Here is a 19520-nt window from a genome sequence, read left to right as displayed (position 1 = left end):
ACTTGTACTTCCCAAGCACTTAGTACAGTGCTCTGCACATATTAAGCACTCAATAAATACGATTGAATGAAGAGTGGTGTACCCAGGGTCACACAGCAGGCAAGTGGCAGAGCCAGGGTACAGACCTGAGTCTTCTGATTCCAAGTTAATCAGTGGTATTTACTGAGTGCTTAAAAGAAGTGGTAATATTTATTAAGCACTTACTATGTGCAAAGCACTGGGAGAGAATCCACAGCTGGGAATTAGACATGGTTGCTGTCCCTCAGGGGACTGACAAGCCAAGAGGGGCTCACACTGTGTGCCGAGCACTGTGACTAAGCACTTAGGAAAATACAATACACCAAGGTTGGTAGACAGGATTCCTGCCCACAAGGAGCTTAGAATCTACTGTCCCGGGTACTACCCACTAGGCTATACCCATTGATACTTAGGAGGCCCAGATAATGTGTGAATCTCAATCCTAGACCAGAGTTCAAGTTCAGGCTATCTGTTATGTACAGGTGGACATGCACTGATTTAATTTAAGTGCTGGAGCAGATACAAGTCATTCAGGTCAGACACAGTTCCTGTCCTACATGGGGCTCACGATCTAAGTACCTACATGGGGCTCACGATCTAAGTAGGAGAGAGAACAGGAATTTGCTAAGAGCATGACCCATTTAAAGCCAAAGTGACTGCACCCTAGAGCTGATGCTGTGCTGGAGCCCCATAACCTTGCACCTGCCTTGTGAATCACTGTGCTCTTTGCCTTCCACATTACCCAGATTTTTTGGTGTGTATGACGAGGAGGGTATTTCTACCAAATCTCTTAACCTTGCAGAAAATCTTAGGACATTCAGCTGAAACCATCACCATTTATGAAATAATCCCAGTAGGCTGACCTAAGAAAATGGTAACTGGAATCGTAGGATGGACAAAAGAAATGGGGATAAAAAGTGTGAGCCCCACGTGGGACAACCTGATTACTCTGTATCTTCCCCAGTGCTTAGAACAGTGCTTGGCACATAGTAAGTGCTTAACAAATACCATTATTATTATCATGGTATTTGTTAAGCACTTGGCTTAACAAATACCATTATTATTATTATTATAGTATTTGTTAAGCACTTGGCTTAATGTACTTGGCACATAGCAAAAGCTTAACAAATACCATTATTATTATTATTGTATTTGTTAAATGCTTATTATGTGCCAAGCACTGTTGTAAACACAGGGGCAGATACAAGGTAATCACAGGTTGTCCCACATGAGGCTCACAGTCTTAATCCCCATTTTACAGATAAGGTTACTGGGGCACAGAGAAGTTAAGTAACTTACCAAGGTCACATAGCAGACAAGTGGCGGAGCCGGGATTAGAATTTATGTCCTCTGATTCACAAGCCCAGGCTCTTTCCACTGAGCCATGCTGCTTCTCAATGTGGGACATAGACTGTGTTCAACCTGATTATCTTATATCTATCCCAGAGCTTAGTATAAAGCCTAGTACACAGTTGGCACTTAACAAATACCATAATAAAGGTATAATCAGTACAGCAGGATGTGTCAGCCTCTCACACTTGTGTTTTCAGCCTCACTGACATACTTGGATAAGATCTTGTGTCAGCAGCATTGCCTTACTAATAATAGTAGTGCTATTTGTTAAACGCTTACTATGTGCCAAACACTGTACTAATCACTGTGGTAGATACAAGACAATCAGGTCCCACATGGGGCTCACAGTCTAAGTAGGAGTGAAAACAGGTACTGAATTATCATTTTGCAGATGAGGGAACTGAGGCACAGAGAAGGGAAGTGACTTACCCGAGGTCACACAGCAGGTAAGTGGAGGAGCTGGAATTAGAACTCATATTCTCTGACTCCCTGGCCAGTACTCTTTCCACTAGACCACACTGCTTTCCTAAATATACAAAACGCTTTGAAATATGCATAATAACAATGATTATTATACTTGCTAAGCACTTACTGTGTGCCAAGCCCTGTTCTAAACACTGGGTAGGTACAAGTTGATCAGGTTGGACACAGTCCCTGTCCCACATGGGGCTCACACTATTAATCCCCATTTTACAGATGAGCTGAGGCACAGAGAATTTAAGTGACTTGCCCAAGGTCACACAGCAGTCAAGTGGCAGAGCTGGGATTAGAACCCAGGTCCTTCTGGCTCCTAGGCCCCATTCTCTAGCCACTAAGTCATGATATATAGCCTGAAATTTGTTTACACTCAGTATCAATCTTTCTTTGCTGAGCTCCTTAGCGAAGGCAGTCAAATTTCACTGTCTTCTTCATGAGACTTGTCTTTTCAGTCAATGAATGTCTCAGGCAAGAGGCAACAGTCCTGAATTAGGCAATTAAAACCCAGGCAATTAGACCTGGGTTCCAGTCCTGGCTCTGCCACTTGTCTGCTGTGTGACCTTGGGTGAGTCTCTTAACTTCTCTGTGCCTCAGTTACCTCATCTACAAAATCAGGATTAAGACTGTGAGACCCATGTGGGATACGGATTGTGTCCAACTTGATTAGCTTTAATCTACCCCAGAGTTTAGTATAGTGCCTGGTACATAGTAAGTGCTTAACAAATAACATTTAAAAACAAAAAACAAAAATAAAGCAAGAAGGGTGATAAGCAGACTAAGCCATTTTCCTTTCTTATGTGTTCTTCCACTGACCTGACCAGGGAAAGAAGCTTTGGCAACAGACTTTTTTTCTTTTCCTTTTAAAAATGGTACTTTTAAAGCACTGGCTATTTGCCAAGCAGTCCGTGAAACATTACGGTAGAAACAAGATAATCAGTTGGGACTCAGTCCTTTTCCCATATAGGGACAGATAGCGCATAGTGTGGGTTTGACTTCTTTCCTTCCTGCTAAGTCACTGTCTACCAAAGCTTCCCCCTGAGTCAGTCAATTGTATTTATTGAGTGCTTACTATGTGCACTGTACTAAATGCTTGGTAGAGTGCAATATAAAAACATAACAGACAAATACAATTAGCAATATTTGTTAAGGCACTTATTATGTGCCAAGCATTGTATTCAGCGCTGGGGTAGATAGAAGATCAGTAGGTTGAACACAGTCAATAGCCCATGTGGGACTCACAAACTCAGGGGGGAGAGATAAGGGATGGAGAAAAAAGTGGATTTTAACAATGTTTTAAAGGTAGAACTGACAGGATTTGGTGTCAGATTGAATATGTGGATTGAATGAGAGAGATGAGTCAAGGATAATGCCAAAGTTAGCGGCTTCTGAGATAGGGAAATTGGTGGTGTTGACTGCAGTATTGCAGAAGACATGGGAAGGACAGACTCTGGTTGGGAAGATGAGGAGTTTTGTTGCATATGAGGTGTTGGGGCAACATCTAAGTAGAGATGACTTAAAGGCAGGAGAAATACTAGGTTCCAGAGAAGGAGAGAGGTCAGGGCTGGAGAGGTAGTTTTGGGAATCATACCTTTAGAGATGACTGCCAATCAACGATATTTATTGAGAACCTTGGGCCAGTGCAACAGAATTAGTAGATATCATCCCTGCCCTTGAGGAGATTACAATCTAACAGAGAAGTCAGACACTAAATGTGCTTACTTATCAGAGTTTAGTACAGTGCCTGGTACATAGAAAGTGCTTAACAAATATCATAAAATAAAAATAATAAACGAATGAGCTTAGGTAGCACCGAAGTTCTGAAACAAATAGTTGGGGATATGAAGTTGGGTGATCAGAGATTTATCAGGGAAGGTCTTTTGGAGGAGATGTGATTTCAGAAAGACTTGGAAATTGAGTACAGCAATAATCTGTAGGTCATGAAAGGGGAGGGAATTCTAGGCAGTTTGAAGGTTTGTGAGCAAGAGTCAGCAACAGGAGAGATAGAACGAGATAGTAAGTAGGAAGCAGCATGGCATAGTGGATGGAGCACGGGCCTGGGAGTCAGAAGGTCATGGGTTCTAATGCTGGCTCTGCCACTTGTCTGCCATGTGACCTTGGGCAAGTCACTTCACTTCTCTGTGCCTCAGTTACCTCATCTGTAAGAGTGATTAATCTCTTAAGCAGAGTAAGCAGATGCAACCTGCTTAACTTGTATCTACTCCAGCAGTTAGAACTGTGCTTGCCACATAGCAAGTGTTTAACAAGTACAAAATTATTATTATTATTATTATTATTATTATTATTATTATTATTATTATTATTGAGGAGCATAAAGAGTGCAAGCTTGGGCACAGTGGCAGAAGAGAGTGGGTATGTATGATAAATGTATGCTGAGAAGCAGTGTGGCATAGTGCACTGGCCTGGGAATCAGAAAGTCCAAGGTTTTAATCCCAGCTCCTTCATGTATTTGGTGTGTGACCCTGGACAAGTCACTTCACTTCACTTCACTGTGCCTCAGTTACATCATTTGTAAAATGGGGACTAAGGCTGTGAGCCCCAAGTGGGACAGGGGCTCTGTCCAACCCGACTTGCTTGTATGCACCCCAGTGCTTAGTACAGTGCCTGGAACATAGTAAGTGCTTAACAAATACCACAATTATCATTATTATCATTATTAGTGTTATTATTATTAATTGTATAATTAGCCTTCACACCATGAGGACTGTATTTAGGTATGGGCATGAAGTTATGTTTGTAATTCTGCCTCAATTAATTGGGATGAAGAAAATGTTCAGTAAACAAGTGTATTACCAAAAGGAACATGGGCCCTTAAAACCAAATTAAACAAAAGCTCATATCTTTTTATGAAAGAGGATGCTTAGACACAAAATGAGAAACTATTAGTGAGAAGTAGTATGGTCTAGTGGGAAAAGCATGGGACTGGGAGTCAGAGGACCTGGGTTCTAATCTTGGCTCCACCTCTTACCTGCTGGGTGATATTCTCTGTGCCTCAGTTCCTTCATCTGCAAACTGGGGATTCAATACCTGTTCTCCCTTCTACTTAGACTATAAGCCCCTTGTTGTACCTGATTATCTTGTATCTACCCCAGCACTTAATAAAGTGTTTGGCACATAGTAATTATCAAATACCACCATTATTATATCTTTGAATCTGGCGATCACTGGTGCCTATACAGCTGTTCTTCTGGTTGAAGCAAGATGATACTAATCTCTCTCCCCACGCCAGTCCTTACTTCAACCCAGATCATTTTTCTAAAAAACCATTCAGTTCACGTCTCCCTAGTCCTCAAGTACAGTGTTCTGCGCACAGAAAGCACTTGATAATTAAATAATTGATTGACTGATTGTTTGATCCACCTCCACATCAGGCTGAGGTGACTTACCATGGGATTTTTTTAATAGTATTTAAGTGTTTACTATGTGTCGGACACTGTACTAAGTTATAGAGTAGATACAAGATATTCAAGTTGGACACTGTCCATGTCTCTAATGGGGCTCACAGTCTAAATCCCCATTTTATAGATGAGGTCACTGAGTCACAGAAAAGTTAAGTCACTTGCCCAAAGTCACACAGCAGACAAGTAGCAGAGCCAGGATTAGAACCCGGGTCCACGCTCTTACCTACTAGGCCATGCTGTTTCTCTTCCTCTTTCAAGCACTCGATCAGCTTGACCCCTCATCTTACCTTGCTGATTTCCTACTCTAACCCAGCCTGTATACTTCACTCCTCTAAAAGCAAACTACACATTATGCCTCAATCTCACCTAGCTCGCTGCCAGCCCCTTACCCATATCCTCCTTTTAGCCTGGATCTCCCCCTTCAGACAGGACAGATCGCGGCCCTACCCACTTTCAAAGCTTTATTGAAATCACTTCTCCTTCAAGAAGTCTCCCCCAACTAAACCTTCATTTATCGTACTCCCTCTCCCTTTTCCGTCCTTCCTTCCTTCATTCATTCAATCGTATTTATTGAGTGCTTACTGTGTGCAGAGCACTGTACTAAGTGCTTGTGTCATCTATGCAGTTAGATCTGTACCCTTTATTCACCCTACCTTCAACCCCACAGCACTTATGTACATATCCGTTATTTATTTATAATATCTGTCTCCCCCTCTAGTCCATAAACTCCTTGTGGGTAGGGACTATGTCTACCTACTCTGTTATACTCTCCCAAGTGCTTAAAACAGTGCTTTGCACATGGTAAGTGCTCAATGCACATAACTGATTGGCTGATTGATTTACTTCAGGGTGACAGAAAAAATATATATATATCTATATATATCTATATATATCTATATGGCTGACCTCTCTTTTCATATTGTGCGCCTGTAAGAATTCCCTCTTGCTTGGATACTTACGGTTCTTGGTGCTGTTTCTGTTTAACACCCTGAAGCCCCTGTTCCAAGACGTTCATCCCATTTCTACTAGTACTATGCCAACCTGTCCCAGCTCCTGCTGACATATCCCATCTGTGATATTTAAGGGGTTACTTAAGGGGCTGTTGCTCTATTATCCCCTTAAAGCATCTGTTATGCCTACACTGTTTTCAGTTTCCTCATCGTGGTGCAGCTTGGAACTGTTTTTTGTATATCCTGAAGCCAGCTATTCTCCTCCCATATCCAATCCTGCCAAGGTGTGATGTGAGGAGCTCATGATTCTTTATAGAGCATTATCCTCAGTTGGGAAAGATGTGCTTAAGAAATCACTGATGTGATGTTGTCATCACTTTAAATTCTAGCGATAGGTCAATGAAGTCAACTGTCTCCCCTTTCTTCTAGAAAGTGGTGTTGACTATGGTGACTGTGAAATTATAGGTCATTGCCTTGGTGTTACATATCCGTGTAGGTGACTAAACAGCCTTTCCCCTCCCTGCTTATTAATCTTATCTGGTTTACCATCATATCTGGGAGCTTTGCCATTCTTCATGGCTCTAACTGCAGTGGTGACATCATTAAATGTGGGAGTAGAAGCCATGTCTTCCCATGTTGGCAGGGAAACTATTCTCATCGCTCTCCATCGCTGACAAGAGTCTAGCCAGAGTCCTGTAATTTCTCCTGAAAATCGTGCCTAGTCATGTGCTAGCCCGATCCTTTTTTTATGATATTTGTTATGTGCTTATTCTGTGCCAGGAACTGTTCTGCATCGGATACAAGTTAATCAAGTTGGACACAGTCCCTGTCCCACATGGGACTCACAGCCTTAATCCCCATTTTACAGAAGAGGTAACTGAGGCACAAAGAAGTGAAGTGACTTGCCCAAAGTCACACAGCAGACAAGTGTTGGAGCCGGGATTAGAACCCACGATCTTCTGACTCCCAGGCTTGTGCTGTATCCGTTAGACCATTCTGCAATCAAACGTGGCTTCAGCTCCCAGTGGAGCATGGAGGAAGTGAACTTTTCTGCATGTCAGTTAAAGGAATTGCAGGGGAAAACAGCGAGATTTCTCTACAGGAAAGCAGTCTGGCCTAGTGGAAAGAACCCGGGCCTGCAAGTCAGAGTACCTGGTTTCTAATCATGACTCTGCCACTTGCCTGCTGTGTGACTTTGGGCAAGTTACTTCACGTTTCTGCCTCAGTTTCCTCATATGCAAAGTGGGAATTAAATTCTACTCCCTCTACTTAGATTGTGGGCTTCATGGGGGGCAAGGACTGTGTCCAATCTGAATATTGTATACCTACCTCAGCACTTCTTACAGTGCTTGGCTCACAGTAAGAGTTTAACAAATATCATAATATTATTAGATCTTCAAAAGCATTTGACATGATCAGTAAACCTCTGTCAACTACCAAAAATACCTGTTGTTCAATCAGTGGTATTTATTGAATGCTTACTGTGTGCGGAGCACTGTAGTAAGCATATAGGAGAGTACCTTACATTAAGTGGACAAGATCCTTGTCCTTAAGAAGCTTATAGTCTAGTGGGGAATTCTGTCAAGATCCTGTCCTGGGAAGTTTATCAAGGTTCTAGACTGTGAGCCCATTGTGGGCAGGGATTGTGGATTGTCTCTGTTGATGAATTTTACTTCCCAAGCACTTACTACAGTGCTCTGCACACAGTAAGTGCTCAATAAATACGATTGCATGAATGAATTCTAAGATTACTCCATGGGAGCTACAGAAGAAAAAAATCTCTGTCCAGAATCCATGAAACTTCTATTCGTCTGCTTCCTGACTCAGCATCAGAATTGAGCCCTACCTCCCTGAAGACCACTAAACTGGTAGTTAGGAATATGCAAATATTTGTGCTATTTGCCAAGCACCGTGCTAGGTGCTTGGGTAGATATGATTTGGTCTCTGTCCAGCAAAAAAAGTTCAATATTATGATCCCTGCTATTGAGAATTTTACAATCTAATGGGGGAGACAGTCGATTTAGTTGATAATTTTACAGACATAAAATAACAAATAGGTAAAACAGTGAATGCTTATATGGCAGATATTATGACTTGACTGGGATTGTAGAGCACGTAATCAAAAGCACTCTCCTGAAGAAGGTGACTTTTTAGGAGAACGGTAAAGGAGGAGAAGGCTGTGGGTGTGTAAATTTGAGGGAGGAAGGCATTTTGGAGAGAGGAAAAGGGGTGACCAATGGGTCAGATTTAAGATGTTAAACTCCCTCTTCAAACCCCCACCTCCTGCCTCCCCCATCTCTTGCCCCTAAAGACCTGACCACCTATTTTATTGAGAAAATTGGAACAATCAGGTGTGAACTCCCTGCCCTTCCCCAATCTCTCCTTCCTCCTGCCTCTTCAACTCTCCCCATCCTTTCCAGCAGTATCTCAAGAGATCTCTCAAAATCCACCCCCTCCACCTGCCCTATGCAACATCCCTTTGCGCCTTATGAAAGTACTTGCCCCTGCCTTTCTTCCCTCCCTGACTACCCTCTTCAACTGTTTGCTCTCCAATGGCTTCTTCCCTACTGCTTTCAAACATGCTCATGTCTCCCCTGTACTAACAAAAACCCCTCTCCTTGACCCCACGGCTCACCTTACTTATCACCCCATCGCCCTCTGACCATTCCCCTCCAAACTCCTTGATCAAGTTATCTACCCTGGCCGTGTCCTGTTCCTCCCCTCCAAATCACTCCTTGACCCCCTCCATCTCCTTCACTCGAGGAAATTCCTTCATTCAATCATATTTACTGGACTCTTACTGTGTGCGAAGCACTATACTAAGCACTTGAAATGCTCTCTCAAAGATCACAAATGATCTCTTTCTTGACAAATCCAATGGCTTCTACTCAATTCTAACCCTCCTCAAACTCTCAGCTGCCTTCTGGCACATAGTAAGCGCTTAACAGATACCATCATTATTATTCAACACTGTCGACCACCCCCTTCTCTTGAAAACATAATCCAATTTTGGCTTCACTGGCAATGTTCTCTCCTGGTTCTCCCCCTGTCTCTTTGGCAGCCCATTCTCGATCTCTATCGCATGTTCCCCCTCTGTCTCCAATCCCTTAACTGTGGGTGTCCCTCATGGTTCAATTCTGGGTCCCTTTCTATTCTCCATCTACTCCCCCTCCCTTGGAGAACTCATTCACTCCAGTGGCTTCAGTTACCACCTCTCTGCAGGTGATTCACAAATACACATCTCCAACTCTAATCTCTTTCCCTCACTGCAGTTTTGCATTTCCTCCTGCCTTTAAGAAATGTCTATTTAGATATCCTGTCACCACGGGGCTCAAGTTTTCAATTCCATTTTACTTATGTGGGAACTGAGACACAGAGAAGTTAAGTGACTTGCCCAAGCTCACACAGCAGACAAGTGACAGAGCTGGAATTAGAACCCAGGTCCTTCTGATTTCCAGGCCTATGATCCATCCTTTAGGCCATGCTGCTTCTTTAGTTAGTAGACATATTCCCTGCTCATTGCGGGCAGGAAGAGTGCCTACCAACTCTGTTATTTTGTACCCTCTCAAGCACTTAATATAGTGCTTTGCACACAGCAAGCACTCAATAAATACTACTGATTGATTGATCGATAAATACCGCTAATTGACTGGCAGACAAATCCCACTTCACTGAAAGATGTTACAGCTCTTCCTGGGTACGGATAAGTAGACATGGAAGAGGGAGAGATTGCCTTCTTGGCTCGTATTTACTTTCCTGAGTCAGAAGCAGGCAAGGTCGGGGGGCAGGGAGGTGGGGGCTTCCCCTGAAAGCAAACGATGCCCAGCTGCACAGACCCCTCCTTTGGAGGATGCGATCTGTCTCTTACTACTCTTTTGAAGCAACGTGGCTTCATGGAAAGAGCAGAGGCTTGGGAGTCAGAGGTTGTGGGCTCTAATCTCGGCTCCGCCGCTTGTCAGCTGTGTGACTGGGGGCAAGTCATGTAACTTCTCTGTGCTTCAGTGACCTCATCTGTAAAATGGGGATTAAGACTGTAAAACCCTCCTGGGACAACCTGATAAGCTTGTATCTCCCTCAGTAGTTAGAACAGTGCTTGGCACATAGTAAATTCTTAACAAATATCATTATTACTTTTGCTACAGGACAGAATCAAGGCAAAGTATAGTTATTGCTTTAAAAGCCATGAGATGGCAGCATAACCACGCAGTTACACTGCTCTCTCTTCAGCAGGGAGAACTTTTCTGCCTCCAAAATGTGCTCCCTGTAGCCACAACAGCGCTCTTTGCTCTCACATATCTGCTCTGAGAACTTTAATGGAAAACTAAATGCTTGGTAATCATTTTAGGCCGCACCTCACCTCAGGCCTATGCAAATGAGTCGATGTATAGTTCCCCTGGTAGAAGAATTACAGTGTTCGAGTCCTTAGTGAGAACTCAATTCTTACTAAACTAATTAGCAAAGAGCCGCCATCAGTGAGATCCTAATATGATCAGGAACTTTCCCTCCTCCTGTAGGTCTTTGCGGGGCTTTCAGAGGGACTAGACTCAGCTGCCTATGTACTCTGTCCTGCTGGGCAGTTCTGCCTCCTAGATAGATAGATATAGTACATTTCCCTGTCCCAAGAGTGGGGAGAAGAAAGCTTTGGCTGCAATGCTTAGTAAATCCTTTCAGAAGGATAGTGATTAAGTTAATTGGGGGATTCAACCCTCTTCAAGATTTCTGGCATTAGGGGCACCGGTTCTTTCAGCCCAGGGAAAAGCAAAAGCATTGAAACCTCTAACATAATCAACCCAAAAGCCAGGAGGGATTTGGCATCTGAAATGGAGGCGGGAGGATCGGAGATTTGATCCTCTTGAAAGCTCAGCACCAGATCTCTGTTGCTTCCTGAGACAGGAGGCTGGGACAGGAGTCTCCTAGTGAGATTAAACTGGGGTTTAATTTCCGGTTTACCATTCTATAAGCATCTAAGAGTGCTCCGTGACTGGGGTATCAGTCACACTTCCAGGCCCAGATCAGAAGGTCCCCAGAAATTTCATACTTAGAATCCAGGAGTCCCCAGATCCTAGTCTATAAGATGTCCCAAGAGGCAGCCCAAATAAATCTGTAAGCTTGTTGTGGGCAGGAAATGTCTGTTTATTGTTATATTGTACTCTCTGAAGCACTTAGTAAAGTGCTTTGCACACAGTAAGTGCTCAATACCTGTTTCCCTCCTACTTAGGCTGTGAGTCCCATGTGAGACATTTATCTTGTATCTACCCCAGTACTTAGAACAGTGCTTCAAGGTGGGAAGAAGTACATTTGGAGACAAATTTGAATTTCTATAACTATGATCAAAGGCAAATCATGTCAGGAGCTTACAGGCCTGGCTAATTTGGAGTCATTAAATGGACTGCTGAAAGAGTCAGCTTATGCCAAGTCAAAACTTCACTGGAGAAGATCAGATAATGGGAAGATACCAAAACTTGCTGGGTTGCAATGAATTAAATAAATGAACAGCAAGACAAAAGGCTGAAGAAATTCCTCCATCTAACAGAGGCAAGTTCTTTCAGAATTGTGAAATAAACTGACTCCTGTATCTGCTAACAGAACTTTCACTAACCAGCCTGTCCCACCCCTACCCCTTCTCCAAATAGGTGGGACCCCCACTTAACTGACATGGGAATGGGAAACTGCCAAGAAGCCACAGTTTAAGCAGTGGTAGTAATAGTATTTACAGAGCAGTCATGTTGTGCAAAGAACTGTACCAAGTCCCGGGAAAAACTACACAGGTGAGTTAGAAACAGTCCCTGGCCTTCCATACACTCACAATCTAAAAATGAGCTGAGGGAGAGTTTGGTAAGAGGCTCGGTAGAATTTCTTGAGCACTTACTGTGTGCAGAGCAGTGATTGGGGAAGTATCTTGGGCAAGTCACTTCACTTCACTTCTCTGGCCCTCGGTTACCACATCTGTAAAATGGGAGTTAAAACTGTGAGCCCCATGCTGGACAGGGACTGCATCCAAACTGATTATCTTGTATCTACCCCAGAGCTTAGAAGGGTGCTTGGCACATAGTAAGCACTTAACAAATACCAATTGTACACCAACAATACAATTATTATTACAACAGAATTGGTAGACATGTCCACTGCCCACATAAATACGAAACAACATAGTCATTCAATCAATCTATGGTATTTACTGAGTGCTTTCTGTGGGCACAGTACTGGACTAAGCACTTCAGAGAGTATGATACAGCAGAGTTGGTAGACATATCTCCAAGTCCACAATGAACTTACAGCCTAGAGGGTCTAATAAGGGCCTTAAGAGCCTGTCTATAGATTTCCTTCCCAATCTTTCCAAGTCTCCAAAGTACAAGCCCACTCAGAGTAGTGTTTCCTGCCTTCTTTGTTTTTCAAATTCCTAATTTATAACAAAATAGTCTGCGAGGAAACACAAATGCTACATTGCTCTGACAACTGAACTGCCTCCAGGTTTTGAACAGCAGGTTTTGGGACAATCTCTATGTCTCTTTGGGATTTCTAGTTTCATTTTATCCCCCATTGATTTTATCTGCTGTGTTCCTTGTCTGAGCAGCTAGGTTCATGAGTATGACCATATATATCCATAAACAAACCTTCCCACCAAGAAGTGTTAGTTCTTAAGAAATAGATCAGAACAGAACAAATAACAAATTAGACATTTGCCATTTTAAAAAAATTTAAAATCCTGTTTGTTTCTCCATTTTTACACTGGTGAAGGTTGAAGGGCAGAGAAAGGCACTGCTGCCATGGTGATTTCTCACCTCCATGTTCATTCATTCAGTTCACTTAATCATATTTATTAAGCACTTACTGTATGCAGAGCACTGTACTAAGCGCTTGGGAAAGTACACTACAACAATAACGTTCCCTGCCCACAACGAGCTCATAGTCTAGAGTGGGGGAGACAGGCATAAATAAAATTACAGATGTATACGTAAGTAAAGTGCTGTGGGGCTGGGAGCGGGTGAAGAGCAAAGAGCAAGTCATGGTGATGCAGAAGGGAGTGGAAGATGAGGAAGAGTGGAGCTTAGTTAGGGATGCCTTCACATCTCCTTTGAAGCGGGGGAGAGTGATTGTCTGTCAGACTTGAGGAGGGAGGGCGATCCAGGCCAGAGGCAGGATGTGGGCCAGAGGTCAGCGGTGAGACAGGTGAAATTGGGGCACAGGGCACAGTGAGAAGGTTAGCACGAGAGGAACGAAGTATGCGGATTGGGTTGTAGAAGGAGAGAACTGAGGTGAGGTGGGTGGGGTCAAGCGGATGGACTGCTTTAAAGCCCATGGTGAGGAGTTTTTGTTTGTTATGGAGGTGGCTGGGCAACCACTGGAGACTTTTGAGGAGAGGGGATGACATATCCTTAATGTTTTTGTAGAAAGATGTGCCATGAGGCGTGTACCATGTGCCACCAGGATCCTTTCTTAGGACAGAAGGCAAGTAAAAATGGATCGATTATGGGCACAATGTCAATGGAGATGCAGCCGCAGGCTTTAAATGGGTCATAGGAGTGAGCTTTCTTTGTCCGGAAACTAAAAATCACTGGGTTTCAACTCCAAAACCCATTTTCTCAGCATGAACCTGGGGAATTATTAAAGCAGTAAAGCTTTAGGGTCGGTCCTTTTTGTATGTCTGCAAGTTTCAAGTGATCTATTATCACCTTAGCAGAAAGAAATCGCACCCAGGGGCCAGATGTCGAAAAGCTGCACTGAGGACCAGTTTCACAGCATATTTCTCAACATTTTTGGACCAGGCTGCTCTCCCACACAGCTTCTGCCCTCACAGAGTCCTCTGATCACTTAATCCCTTCCAATTACTCTGAGTCATCATACCTCACTTGGACTCCCTTTCTAACTAACCTCCCCTCTCTTGCTGGATAAATCCACACCTTCAACACTGCCCTCTCCACCAAACTCAAATCCTTCATACCTTTTTCCCTCCTTTGATCCATCCTAGATCATTTCCGAAGCTTGCTTCATATGCCTAGGCTGCAAAGCGACTTCAGGTGATGGAAAGTCTACAGCACCTGAAAAACAATGTTGCCTTGTGGAAAGTGCAGGGGACTGAGAGTCATAGGTCTTGGGCTCTAATCATGATTCTGCCCTCTGTCTGCTCTGTGACCTTGGGAGAGTCACCAAACTCCTCTGTGTCTCAGTTACCTCATCTGTAAAATGGGGATTAAGACTGTGAGCCCCATGTGCTCTAGACATAGACTGTGTCCAACCTGACTATAATAATAATAATTGTGGTATTTATTAAGCACTTATTACATGTCAAGCACTGTTTAAATCTCTGAGGTAATCAAAGTAATCAGGTTGGACACAGCCCCTGTTCCACATGAGGTTCACAGTTTCAATCCTTGTTTTACAGATGAGGTAATTGAGGCACAGAGAAGTTAAATGACTTGCTCAAGGTCACACAGCAGACAAGTGATGGAACTGGGATTAGACCTCAAGTCCTCTGACTCCTAGGCCCATGCTCTTACCACTAGACCAAAGCTGCTTTTCATAATTCCTATGATTATCTTGTATCTACCCCAGCACTTTGGGTTGGACACGGTCCCTGTCCCACATTCATTCACTCATTTATTGAGCATTTATCATGTTCAGAAAACTGTACTAAGAGCTTGGGAAAGCACAATGCAACAATAAACAGACACATTCCCTGCCGACAATGAGTTTACAATCTAGAGGACTGTAGCTTACAGTCTAGAGCACATGGGGCTCACAGTCTTAATCCCCATTTTACAGATGAGCTGAGACACAGAGAGGTTAAGTGACTTAGCCAAGGTCACACAGCGGACAAGTGACAGAGCTGGAATTGGAATCCAAGTCCTTCTGACTCCCAGCCTCATGCTCTATCCACACTAGGCCATGTTGCCTCTCTGAGAAGATCAGGAGTGCTGTTTCAGATATGTTAAATTTAAGGTGTTGATGGGACATGCAAGTAGAGATGTCCTGAAGACAGGAGGAAATGCTAGACTACAGAAAAGAAGAGGGATCCAGACTGAAGATGTAGATTCGGAAATTATCTTCATAGAGGTGATAGTTGAAGGCATGGGAGTGAATGAGTTCTCCAAGGGAGTGGGTGGAGATGGAAAATAGAAGATGGCACAGAACTGAACCTTGAGGAATTCCCTCTGTTAGGGTGTGGGAGGCATAGGAGGAACCCGTGAAAGAGACTGAGAATGAGCAGCCAGAAAGATAGGAGGAGAACCAGGAGAGGACAGTATCCATGAAACCTAGGTTGGATAATATTTCCAGGAGAAGGGGGAGGTCGATAGTGTCAAAGGAAGCTGAGAGGTCAAAGAGGATTAGGATGGAGTAGAGGCCATCGGATTTAGCAAGTAAGAGGTCATTTGTGACTTCTGAAACAGCAGTTTCTAGTCAAGTGGGTGGAAGCCAGATTGGGAGAATTGGAGGAAAGGAACTGGACACAGCAGGTGTAGGCAACTCGCTCAAGGAGTTTGGAGAGGAATGGTAGAAGGGAGATGGAGTGATAACTGGAGGGAGCCTTGGGGTCAAGGGAGGCATTTTTTTTTAAGATAGGGGAAACACAAGAATGTTTGAATACAGTGGGGAAGAAGCCATTGGAGAGTGGACAGTTGAAGATGGCAATCAGGGAAGGAAGAAGGAAAGGGGCAAGTGCTTTGATAAGGTGTGAAGGGATGGAATAGAATGAACTGGTGGAGGGGTTAGATTTTGATAGGAGGCAGGTGATTTCCTCTGGAGATACTGCTGGGAAAGATGGAAGTGTTGAAGAAGGGACAGAAGCAGGGAAGGATTGGGGAGCGGCAGGGGAGATTTTAGGGAGAACACACCTGAAAGAGTCAATTTTCTCCATAAAATACCTAGCCAGGTTGCTAGGGGCAAGGGATGAGGAAGGCAGCCGGACAGGGTGTTTGAGGAGGGAGTTACACATCTGGAACAATTGTTGAGGGCAAAGGGCAAGGGTGTCAATAAGGATGCAGAAATAATTTTGTCAGACGGAGAAGGGGGCAGAGTTAAAGCACACAAAGTGTATCCATGGAGTTTTCTTGGTAAAAATATGGAAATTGTTTACCATTACCTTCTTCTGAGCAGTAAACTTGAGTCTCTGTCCTCGACTCTTTCCCATGCCCCTGCTGCCCAGCACAGGTGTGTTTTGACTTATAGCAGATGGCCTTCCACTCGCTAGCCACTGGCCAACCTAGGAATGTAATGAGTAGGCCTCTGCTTGACTCTCCCTCCTTTAGCCAAGACTAATAGAGTACTGGAAACTCTCCAAGTGCAATCCTGAAAGGGGTGAGAGCAAGAACCATGTCTAGTAACTCTGTTGCACTTTCCCAAGTGCTTAGTTCAATGCTCTTCACATGAATGCCCAATAAATCTGTGAACCACATCTGGGAACTGATTATTTTTTTATCTACCCAGGGTTTAGTATAGTGCTTGACACCTAGTAAGTGCTTAATAAATACCACTATTATTATTGATTGGTTGATTGATTGATTTGGCTTCAAGGTTCTAATGGCATGAGAGCCACTTAAAAGTGGTTTGTGTGAAGGGAAAGAGACTGTGGACCAGTAAACCTTTTTTGTCAGAGGGAGGATTCCTGGGGTGTGTAAATAATACTTTTCCACTGTACTTGTAGGAAGATTTAAGTTGACAGGGTGAGAAAATGCTCAGTGCACTGTGACACAGTGCAGTACTTTGTCTAACCTGATTAACTTGACTAAACCCCAGGTCATAGTGAGCACTTAACAAATGCCATAATTATTAATTGTTATTATTATTTCAGCATGCATCTCAAAGTAGGTCTGGACAGAGGTGAGCCCGCTACTGGGTAGGGACCGTCTCTATATGTTACAAACTTGTACTTCCCAAGCGCTTAGTACAGTGCTCTGCAAACAATAAGCGCTCAATAAATATGATTGAATGAATGAATGAATGAATGACTAGAGCAGAGCTGAGTGCAGCTTGGTCCAGCCCAGTTTAGCTGGACATGAGGTTTCCTGGATCCTCCCCAGGCAACAAGGAGCACAGAGGCTTAGGAGAGAGCAGCCTGAATCAGACAGGAAGAAAGAAACCTGCAGATCCGCAAGCATCATGTCTGCCCAAAATACACCATTCAGGCATGAGGGCGAATGAGAAGAACAGGACTGGGAGTTGGAGAACTGAATTCTAATTTTGGCTTTACCACTTTCCTAGGGTGTGATTCTGTGCCTTAGTTTCCTCATCCGTAAATGCCGATTAAATATATGGTCTCCCTCCCCAACCATAGACTGTGAGCCCCATATGGGACAAGGACTGTGTAAGCACTTAACAAATACCACACCTATAATTATAGGAAATGCTTCATTAGCAGGGAAAATTTCAAACACTCCAAACTAGATTTTATCCACTGAGAATTTCTTTTGATAGTAACTAAGGGATAGCCAGCAGGGAGACCCAGGTTCAGATAATTTCTGCTGTTATAACAGGCCAAACAAAATCAGTGTATTTAGGGCCAGTTTGTCAATCGATCAATCAACCGTATTTCTTGAGCGCTTACCATGTGCAGAGCACCATATTTAGCATTTGGAAAAGTACAGTATAACAGAGTTGGTAGATACATTCCCTGCCCAAAAGGAACTTACAGTCCAGAGGGGGAGACAGACATTAATATAAATTAATGTTATGACATGTACATATGTTATAGATATAGATATAGCAAGTTCTTAGTACAGTGCTCTGCATACAGTAAGCACTCAATAAATACAATTTAATGAATATGTGGAGCTGAAGGTGGGGTGAATAAAGGGTACAAATCCAAATGCAAGGGTGACTCAGAAGTCAAAGTAGAATGGGAGAAAAGGAAATGAGGGCTTAGTCAGAGAAGGCCTCCTGGAAAAAATGGTTAAATCTTAGTCTAGTATATTCACTGCAATCTTAACTAGACTATCTTTTCACCTTAACTTCTAAGTTCCCTGTCCAATCTTGAATTGAGTGGGACTGAAATTGCTAGAAAAAATGGTAGCTTCTGCAGTCTTAGCAGATTCTCAGGGTCATCCACCGCCTCTGTGAATCCATTTGTGGGGTTTGGGGGAGTTTTATTATGGGGAGTGGAGCTTGCAACTGTTTGGCATGTTTTTGTTGTTTTTTGTTTTTTTTTGTAATAAAGGCAAAAATAGAAAAAAGCCAGCTCTATAAATATTTACCTCAGCACCCAAATTATGTGTAAAATTGTAACTCAAGGAGATTTTCCTGGAAGATGGGAGTGAATGACCGGTAAAAACATTCATAATTTTATCTAGAAAAATCACAGGAATATGTGCCAGGGAAAAGATATCTTGTGTCGTGAGTCAATTACAATTGTTCCCTGTGTTTCTCTTTTCAGGCTGACCATCTCTGCTGAATGTCCCATGCAACTAGAAGACTTTCCCATGGATGCACATGCTTGCCCTCTGAAATTCGGAAGTTGTAAGTTTCTTCCACAGTTGGGACTGTGGCTAAATAATAATGATGGCATTAATTAAGAACTTACTACATGCAAAGCACTGTTCTAAGTGCTGGACCTTCAGAGTATTTCCATTTCCAGCAAGAGCAACTGGTTCTGTGCCTGACATCCAACCCCGAAGTGGGGGAGAAGGTCCAGGCCAGTACTCTAGCTACTGCTTGTACTTCCCAAGTGCTTGGTACAGTGCTCTGCACACAGTAAGTGCTCAATAAATACAATTGAATGAATGAATGAATGCTCTAATATTGATGTCTTTTCACGTGTCATGTTTGCATGATTGACCCAGTATTCCTTCTCTGTGGTGAACTCTAGGGCTTTAAGCTGCACCCTTGTGGTCCAGGAACTACACCAATCAGTTCCCTTCCAGGTTTCCCCAGCGCTCAATACAGCATTCATGCAGGACCATCACCAGCTGTTCATAGAGATGACCCTAGGGTTCCTCTCCTCTATACCTGCTGATGTGCACTAGCTATTTTCCAAGAGAAGTGGTAGTGGTGGCATTTAATGAGCCCCTACTGGGCACAGTGCACTGTACTAAGCACTTGGGGAAGTAATACAGAAGCACTAACTACATTGCTTGCCCACAGGGAGTTTATAATCTTATGGGGTAGACAGCCACAATTACTGGGGATTTCAAAATTCTTAGTTCATTCATTCATTCATTCAGTCAGTCATATTTATTGAGCACTTACTGTGTGCAGAGCAGTGTACTAAGCGCTTGGGAAGTACAAGTTGGTAACATATAAAGACGGTCCCTACTCAACAATGGGCTCACAGTCAAGAGCCTTAGTTGTGTACTTCCTTAGTAAACACTTA

The 19520-nt window shown here is 43.3% G+C and overlaps 1 protein-coding gene across 6 annotated transcripts in view; it reads left to right on the top strand.

The window, feature by feature from the left end:
* The window catches only part of GABRA5 (gamma-aminobutyric acid type A receptor subunit alpha5), a 67984-nt gene that overhangs the window by 21367 nt on the left and 27097 nt on the right, over nt 1–19520 (top strand). For all 6 annotated transcript variants that reach the window (XM_038760257.1, XM_038760258.1, XM_038760256.1 and 3 more), the window contains one exon: nt 18585–18667. In XM_038760257.1, coding sequence (XP_038616185.1) covers nt 18585–18667 — 83 coding nt within the window. The remainder of the gene's footprint in view (nt 1–18584; nt 18668–19520) is intronic.

The sequence above is a fragment of the Tachyglossus aculeatus genome, chromosome 18 (assembly GCF_015852505.1).
Source record: "Tachyglossus aculeatus isolate mTacAcu1 chromosome 18, mTacAcu1.pri, whole genome shotgun sequence".
Lineage (NCBI taxonomy): Eukaryota > Metazoa > Chordata > Mammalia > Monotremata > Tachyglossidae > Tachyglossus > Tachyglossus aculeatus.
Note: the sequence above shows the minus strand (reverse complement) of the source record. Positions and strands in the feature narration are given on the sequence as shown.